This window comes from Clarias gariepinus, chromosome 28, assembly GCF_024256425.1.
Source record: "Clarias gariepinus isolate MV-2021 ecotype Netherlands chromosome 28, CGAR_prim_01v2, whole genome shotgun sequence".
Classification (NCBI taxonomy): domain Eukaryota; kingdom Metazoa; phylum Chordata; class Actinopteri; order Siluriformes; family Clariidae; genus Clarias; species Clarias gariepinus.
In genome coordinates this window covers 3,314,767-3,324,010 of record NC_071127.1, presented here as the reverse complement: position 1 = coordinate 3,324,010, position 9,244 = coordinate 3,314,767, and the positions used below count along the sequence as shown (strand labels likewise).

General features: G+C 38.5%; 1 protein-coding gene across 1 annotated transcript in view; it reads right to left on the bottom strand.

The window, feature by feature from the left end:
• Positions 1-5,640: 5,640 nt before the first annotated feature.
• LOC128515859 (protein shisa-6-like) overlaps positions 5,641-9,244 on the bottom strand; it is a 65,041-nt gene continuing 61,437 nt past the window's right edge. Inside the window, exon 9 of the mRNA XM_053490090.1 lies at positions 5,641-8,039. Coding sequence (XP_053346065.1) covers positions 7,480-8,039 — 560 coding nt within the window. The 3' untranslated portion in view covers positions 5,641-7,479. The remainder of the gene's footprint in view (positions 8,040-9,244) is intronic.

The following is a 9,244-nucleotide window of genomic DNA, read 5'->3' as shown; positions in this document are numbered from 1 at the left end:
TGTACTCATGGCTAAACTGCTAATAAAGCATAAATGTAAAGTATGCAGGAGCGGTGGCCCAGGGCCAAATCGCTTCTCGCTGGACATTTAACGTGACAGAGGGGCCATTATCTCACAGCATATATAGTCAGAAACAGCCTTAGGGGTCTATCTGCTGCTAAACGCTAATGGCTAACTGCACACGATGATGAAGTTGGCAAGCAGAAGGTCGAGATCAAATAAATGAAGGTACAGAGAATTCAATAAAGGCTTTATCAGGTGAAAAGTGTGTGTAGGAGAGATAGAAGAGAGGAGATGATGGAGAGATGACAGAAAAGAGTAGACTTCCAAATGAGTTGCCTCATTATCACTGTGATGAAATAAAGAGAGAGAGGGAGAGAGAGAGAGAGAGAGAGAGGGAGAGAGAGAGAGAGAGAGAGATGCAGGTTCATGTCAGTGCCTATGTCTTTCTGTCTCTGTTGGTTTGTCCGTGTCAGTCTCTCATCTTCCTTTCTCTCTCCCACTGTCTCACTCTTTCTCTCGTCATGCGTCATACAACTTTCTTCTCTTCTGTCTTTCTCTCTCTTTATTGTTTCTGTTTGTCCCTTCGTTTCTCCCCCTCTACCTCGGCCCCCCCCCCCCCCCGCCCCACCCCCCCACCTGTGCATTCCTAGGTGAATGAGAGTGAGAGTGAGACAGATAAAGGAGACAGTCTGACCTGCTGTGTCTCTTTTTCCATCTAAATGCAAATAGATGCTGGGGATAATAGAAGCTCGATCTGCCCCTATTTACAGTCTGAGTGAGTTCCTGTTTGTGGAGAAGTGGAACCAGTGTTCTCCTCTTCTAACTCCCACTGCCACGGACAGAAAAAGAGAGACAGACGGCCATTAAGATAGAGAGGGAGATAAAGGGATGGAAAGGAACACCGTTTCGAAGCCAGCAGCTACATCACTTTAAGTGTAACTCATATCGGTGCAGATCTGGATGTGTGTTTGGTTCCGTTCCTGTTCCATCACACATTCTTTAGGATCAAGTCATACCCACCCAGAGGTGACGTGGTGTTGCTGTTTGAACATTTTGTTTATTATTTTTATGACCATAACCCTTGGTGTATTTCTTTAAACCTGTACCTGACTCAACATCATCTATTAGTTTCTTTATTTTATTCTGTAATTAGTGGGAAGTGTGCAACTTCATGTTTACACCTCAGGGAAATCATGAGACGGTAAAAGGCAACACTGAATTTCCTGGGAACTGAAGGCAATTTTTAAACCTACTGCTTATTTATAAGGATGACAATGTGCCTCGTTTTTAAAAGCTCTTTTGGAGTTGTCAGACATTTTGTCATACAATAAAAGAGAAAAAAAAACTTCAAACCCGATTCCAAAAAATGTTGGGACACTGTACAAATTGTGAATAAAAAACAGAATGCATTGATGTGGAAGTTCAAATTTCAATATTTTATTCAGAATACAACATAAATGGCATCATGGCATCAACACAAAGATCTGGACTGAAGGCTGGCCATTTCAGTACCAGGTTCCTTCTCCTACGCCGCCATGATGTTGTAATTGATGCAATATGTGGTCTGGCATTGTCATGTTGGAAAATGCAAGGTCTTCCCTAAAAGAGACGACATCTGAATTGGAGCATATATTGTTCTAGAACTTGGATATACCTTTCAGCAGTGATGGTGCCTTTCCAGATGTGTAAGCTGCGCATGTCACAAGCACTCATGTAACCCCATACCATCAGAGAGGCAGGCTTCTGAACTGAGCGCTGATAACAACTTGGGTTGTCCTTGTCCTCTTTAGTTCGGATGACATGGCGTCCCAGTTTTCCAAAAAGAACTTTAAATTTTGATTCGTCTGACCACAGAACAGTTTTCCACTTTGCCACAGTCCATTTTAAATGAGCCTTGGCTTCTGGATCATGTTTAGATATGGCTTCTTTTTTGACCTATGGAGTTTTTGCTGGAAATGATGAATGGCACAGTGGATTGTGTTCACCAACATGATTTTCTAAAAGTATTCCTGAATCCATGTTGTGATTTCCATTACAGTAGCATTCCTGTATGTGATGCAGTGCCGTCTAAGGGCCTGAAGATTACACAGGCATCCAGTATGGTCTTCCGGCCTTGACCCTTACGCACAGGGATTGTTCCAGATTCTCTGAATCTTGCATGATATTATACACTGTGGATGATGATAACTTCAAACTCTTTGCAATTTTTCACTGAGAAACTGCAGCATTGGGGAAATTTGGTGATCCTCTGCCCATCTTGACTTCTAAGAGACTTCTTCTGAGACTTCTTTTCTGTCACCTAATAAGTTGGAAATTGCTCCTTCGGCTGATTCTTATATGTACATTTAACCTTTCCGGGCCTCTTATTGCTACCTGCCCCAACTTTTTTGGAATGTGTTGGAAAAAAAAAAAAACTTTTATAAAATCTAAAATGAGCCAATATTTGGCAAGACATTTTAAAATGATTCACTTTTAACATTGGATATGTTGTCTTTATTCTATTCTGAATAAAATATTGAAATTTGAAACTTCCACTTTATTGCATTCTGTTTTTTTTTATTCACAATTTGTAAAGTGTCCCAACTTTTTTGGAATCAGGTTTGTCGTAAGAACATTTAATTCCATGAAAGACAAGCAGTAAATAGGAAAGAATGTAAATCAGTGTGTAATGTTAAATTTATTTAGTTATATTTCATGATAATCCGAAAAACTGGGAGTTACAACATGAATTTTTCGATTGCTCCAACGTTTCTATAGGCTTTAGCTGACATCTTCAAACCAGAGGTGGGACAAAAATCATTATTCACCTCTAGTCTCAGATCTCTAGTAAGTTCCAGTTCACGAGCAGCATGCCTTGAGCCAAGGGGAATGGCAAAACTAACAAGTCTTGTGTCAAGGAACAACTAAAGACCAACAAGTCCTGTTTCAAGTAGTAAGTAATTACACTTAATGGGTTACTGATTCTATTTTTTAAGGTAGTATGGAAGTGTATATATATATATATATATATATATATATATATATATATATATATATATATATATATATATATATATATATATATATATACCTATTTTGCTATAGCAATAACATATAAATATGCAAAATAGAAAGTGATAATGGGACTATCCTGATAGTGGGATAGGGGTGTCATGTGAAGCCAGTATTCAGTAGTCTTAGAATGCACATCCAGAATGCACCACAGTCTTACAACCTGACTGACATAGTAACTCACATTTACACTCAATGGGTTACTGATTCCACAAACATGGACTCACACATATTCCTTACAAGATCTCAAAGTTTATGACAAAGCCAAGCCTTCCTTTTTTGTGTTTGTTACCTAGTCGTGATCTTTATTATTATTATTATTATTATTATTATTATTACTTTCATCTTCTAAAACTCACTATTTGACTTTGATTTAGACTCATGTTTTGGATTCGTTGCTCTGTTGTAATAAAGTCGATCCTCACATGTAACTATCTCTGTGCGGAAGCAAAACACTGATGTTTACTTACATTGGAGAATAAAAGAAAAATCTTGTGAGCAGAAGGGAGAGAAACTCAGACCCATGGTCCTTTTATTGATTGGTTTTATTGATCCTTAACAGAAACAGCAGTGACCTTCGTGTAGGACTGAGGATGAAGGTGATGATGATGATGATGATGAGGATGGGGTTGTTGCAGAAATGAACAGAAAGATCAGAAACGTCCAGATTTCACAGAACATTCATTTACCACCTTGCTTTAAAACTAAAGAACTACCTTCACATTTAATCAAAAAATATTTTACATTGTCAGAGAGTCATGTGTCACATCTGGACACATTGCTTTTTATATTTTTGACAAAATTAGTTTTAGGAGCTTTGTGCCTGGTCTAATATTTATAATCATTTAATACTCAATAAAATAATTTTGATTCCTGGTGTTCTACAATTAATAGCAGGTAATTAATGAGCATTCTTCAACAGCCACAAGCAATTTGCAAAAAAGTAAAAAAATTTAAAAATGTATGATCAAGGCCAAGTTATCTTATAATGTTGTAAAATCAAGCAAAAGTGCTCTAAGTTATTAGTCATGCTTGATATCGGGTTGTGCAAGCAGTACTGTGTATAGTGTGTGTGTGTGTGTGTGTGTGTGTGTGTGTGTGTGTGTGTGTGTGACTATTTTCCCAAATAAAGTCAATAGTAACAATGCTGGAGTACACCACATAGAGCAATAAGTTAAATGTTGTTTAACTGTTCTTTTGTTGTTGCTGTTTTTTTTTAATTTTTTTTTAGATTTTTGTATACATCACATCTAATTAAGATTATCATCACATTAGATTACTGCCTCATTTCCCCCTAGGCTCTGACACCTTGTTCGATCTCTATACCTGGATACTCTTTTCATTGTCCTCTTTGCTTATTTACGTTTCTTAAAAACCTGGTGTTTCCTGTTGATCAGATACAGTGACATCACATAAACTTCATATTTTTATGTCTAAACACTTTTAAATACAGTAAATGGAAAAACTTGTCTGGTTTACTGGTCTAAATGAATATATGCAAACAGAAAGTTACATCAGCAACACGACGCATGTGTGATTTAACACAATCAATAAAGCAGCAACTATTGTTGTGAAGGTTTATTCAAATGAACTCAAAACATATACCATTGAATAGACTTTAATAATTAAATCATGGGCTTTTTTGTTATGTTCGTGCACACATATATTTTATGTCGACTGAAGTGGAGCAACAGACTTCTTTACTTACCAATACATGTTGGTCAAATTGGTTTCTTGATCAGAAAACCATAGGAAGACTGGTTAAAGTCACTCAAACCACTCAGAACCATATGGAGCTGGAGCACATGTGCACAGGTGTTGTAAATAGAAGAAACATGGCCACCACTAGGTCTTGTGACTGCCTTCGGTTGGTATTTGGGCATATGTTTCCATGTAAAATAGACACCTCCAATGGCAAGCTGAGTTTTGTCATGTTGCCTAAAGACAGCATCATACCATGGATGGTCAAGGCTTAGTCAAAATTGGCTTCATTTATTCATCAAACCAAATAAACAAATCAATACTTAACTAACACAGACTGCTAACACACACCTATTTTTTTTTCTTTATAAATGACTTTCACAGCAAAACTGATTCAAATTTAATGACCCCAACAAAAACTTCACGAATAGTGCAAAGCTTAAAAAGAAACAACTAAATGATGACTACATGGTAAAGGGGCGTCCCCATGAGCACGGCATGTGCGTCATCCTCCTGTAATGGAGCTTGACCCCTGCAGCTGCTTAGCTACCAGAGATGCTAATTGTCCTCCATTTACATGGTGCCCTTACATTTGTCCACCTTGAAAGACTAGACTTACTTATCTTCATTTACGGGTTCATCTTTGTTGTTGTTGTTTTTTTTATCTTAATGAAATGACAGAATTTCACCAAATGTTCAGTTTGTGGGAAATTGACATAAATAAGTAGATAGAATTTTTTTTTTATTAACAAAATGCCTAAATTTGAAGCCTAGAATCAGTGGAAATTCACATAAGTGAATATATGAGTTTCCTCATATGGAAATGTACATAAATTTGGGAGAAAAAGAATCCAGGAAGCAAACAATTTCCCCAAATAACGGGATTCTCATGAACAATTTATGAGCAATTTCGTTTGTATTTGGCACCAAAAAATTAAGCCCAAAGATCAAACAATTTCTTTAAATTACAACAGATATATGTCTCTGATGTCTATAGGAAATAGAAAGCTTTTCATTCATGGACACTTCATAAACCAACACTTTTTTTATTCAATGTTCATATTGTATTTCCTCAAGGCAAAATTGATGTACACATCTTTTCCACTTTGTTTCTTAAAATCGGGACCGGATTCGCTATGTAAACACACCCACTTTTGGTACGTACACCAAACAAATTAGCTCATGTTATTTGAGATCTTAACAGATTAGAAACTAAATGCATGGGTGGATCTTAACAGTAATGATGTCACAGGTGGGAATGTTTGCGACACACTTTCCACCTTTCAGTTAATATGAAATCCAGAACTGTGGATCGACAAAACCAAAAACATGAGAGGTATTGTTTAGTTTTGACTTGTTTTAAGTTGAGACATCAGTATTAATACAATTAGAGGAAGATATAATGGTAAAATAAAAAAATAAATAAAAAACAATCATAGAAATGAATAAATGAAAGCTTAACAGACATCATGTTATGAGGTTATTATCTAACTGTCAAAACAATCCCGGTTTTATGCTATATGTTTGTAGTTTCATGACTGCAGGACAATTTGTCTAGCAAAAAAAGTCAATTGATGTTGGAAACATGTAGCCAAGTCCGACTGAACTACATGTTCACAATCAGTACGTATTTAAAAAAAATATCACATACATGCTGCACTCACCCTGACAATCACACACATTCACATTTACGGTACGGCTGGATGGTGAAAATGAGATCACTGAGGTTTGAAAAAAAAATCGGAGCTAACTTTACTCTCTGAACTACAGCAATCACAGCTTATTTACAACCGTGTATGCTAGAAAACTGGCACATATTGCCTCTAAGAGGCAGACAGGAGCTGGTAGGTATACCAAAAAAACAAACAAAAAAAAATGTGAAAAAACATTTTTTAACTGTTAACTGTATCAATTGTGCTTTTTTAACCCTTACTCCACTTCAGACGAAATGGCGCAGTGTAATTTCGTTTGCATGAAACACCCATAACCTCTTCATTGTTGTTTATACAGTATCTATGAATAATTTCTAAAGCTAAACTCAGAGCTAGAATTACAAACCATAAGTCTCTTTATATATCTGTAGAAAGTTAAAACAGGTCTTTTTTTCCATCCTGCTTCCCCAGCCCCCACAAGTCATTTTGTTGGACTGCAGCCCATTTAGTGGGATGTGTTTTGTGTGTTAATGTGCGAGCCCTTACACTGACCAGAGGCATGAGGAGGGAAGTGGATTCTCTCTGTTTTTTTTCTGTTTTTTTTTTCAAATGACCCAGAAGATGTCGAGGCTGAAGCTTTGAGATGAAATCTGGGACAAGTCAAGGTCAAAAGCAGAAAGAAGAAGAAAATCGAAAATTGGGACACCTCAGTTATCGTGACTAATAACACACTTACCACACACAGTATATATTACTGCAACGTGTCTTCAGTGACCTCCTGCCCAGTCTATCTCTTTCTTTCACTCTGAACTGCAGGAAAATTGCTCCATAATCTTAAAGATCCATATGTCTCCATACCTCCTCCTTTTAGTTATTTTTTTACAGGGGCTTAGACTGGCACTTCTGTTTTGCTGGCAGTATAAAACTGATGTTTTCCTATTTCCCCTTCTTCTTCCTCCTATGTGTTTCTCTACCTCCCCCTCTTTAACTCTCATTTCTGTTTGGTTTGCAATATTGCCATGTGATAAAGTCGATTCCTTCTGTCTTGCTCACTCTGACCCTGTCTCTGTGCTCACACTGTCACTTCATTCTTGCTGGCCGTGCGGTACTGATGATGGTGATGTCCGGGTATATACTGCAAGTGGTCAACTGTGTGTGTCCGTCTAGAGGCAAAGGCCTGCCTCTTGTTGCCACTGACACTTAGCAGCCCATCATTCCCCCTGTACCCGTCGTCGCTGGCATCGCTCTGCTGAGAGTGTGAGTGTGCCTTCGCCATCCTGTGGTGTCGATCGATGGTGGGCGTGGGAGGCACGAACATGTCTGTGTGGGAGAGAGCACGAGCCATCGACTTCTCACGGAAATCGGCTCGTCGGAGAGACAACAGCTTGTCCGGTGAGAGCAAAGGATCCCGGGATTGCAAGCGATCAGCCGAGAGCAGATCCTCCGTAAATGCGTACGCGGGTGCAACATAGTCGCGGCGTGAGACAACGGGTGAGAGAACATGGTCCTGGGACATGGCACGTTGCACACGACGTGGCTTTACTCGCTGCACTGGTGTCTCCGGAGCCAACTTCACCAGCTTTGGAGTCACATCAGGTAGGTGATGCTTCCTCCCATAATAGTTATTATCACCTGAGGAAACAAAGGAAATCGCATTATTGTCACAGCAGTCTTTATTTGGTCTGAATCAGCAGAGTGAAGTTGTGTGCCTAATAAGGGTCTGTTCATTACTGTCCACAGCTCAATCTTATTTGCCCTAATACTCATGAGTAACTAAAGGCTAAATTAAGGATGTAACCAAAGCAAACAGCCAATTTAAAACCAGATGGGGTTGTCCCTGTTCCAGCACCTAATTAGTGGAATGAACCTCCTGGCTCACTGACTGTTGTCAAATGTTGAATTAGTACTAATTGAAAGATAAATAAGCTTGACTTGACTTGACTACTGTTTTCGTTGTTGTACTAACTCTTGATCCCAACTCCTCCTGACTTGTCCTTTCCTGACATGGCATAAGGATGTGTTTTTAAAGAAATCATTATTGAGAAGTGCCTAAGAGTATTTGCCTAACTCTAAATACAAAAGTAAGAGCAACATCAACTGCTTAACTACGGTACCTCATCTCATAAGACAGCTGGCCTGAAGCCTATCAGACTTTTGGAGATTCCACTTGAGACCATATCCTATCATATTATCCTAGACCTCTTTTGCCATTAGTCTTTAAATCTAAAGTTCACAGAATAAGCCTCGGCTATTTAGCAATGATCTGATAAATAACCTTGTCCAGGCCCATATTTTAACATTCCAAAGAAGTCAGGAAGTCAGAGGAACAGCTCATGAGACTCTCAAAATGTAGTATGTCAGCAGCAGATTTTGTTCTGCCTTGCTGCACCTTGGCTGCCAAAAGTTGCCGGAATGAGGACGCCCTAATTATTGTCTTACTCCACAGCCCGTGGGAGGAGGTGCAAAGTGAACTATTATTGACTCCCCATCTCAAACCATCTTACTTCACTTACCTTACATCCCCAACTATCTTACTTCACTGGCTATTTTGAAGGTTAACCTACTGCAAGGACAGACATAATGTTCACCATCATTTCTGAATCCATAAGCTCTAACCAACATCACTAAGTGATCAGAAGATTTGCGGTAGAGAAGAAGGCAGAGGAATCCTTTGAACATCCTTAGATTTGCATCTGCTCTGAGCTCTTCATGTCCTGTTGGGAACCTTCCAGCCAGCTTCACACATATTAAGTGTGTCCAAGAAACAGCCAATTCCTACAGATGGATATACATTCACATCATCATAATAACTTTAAAAGATGATCAAGTGCCTAGAA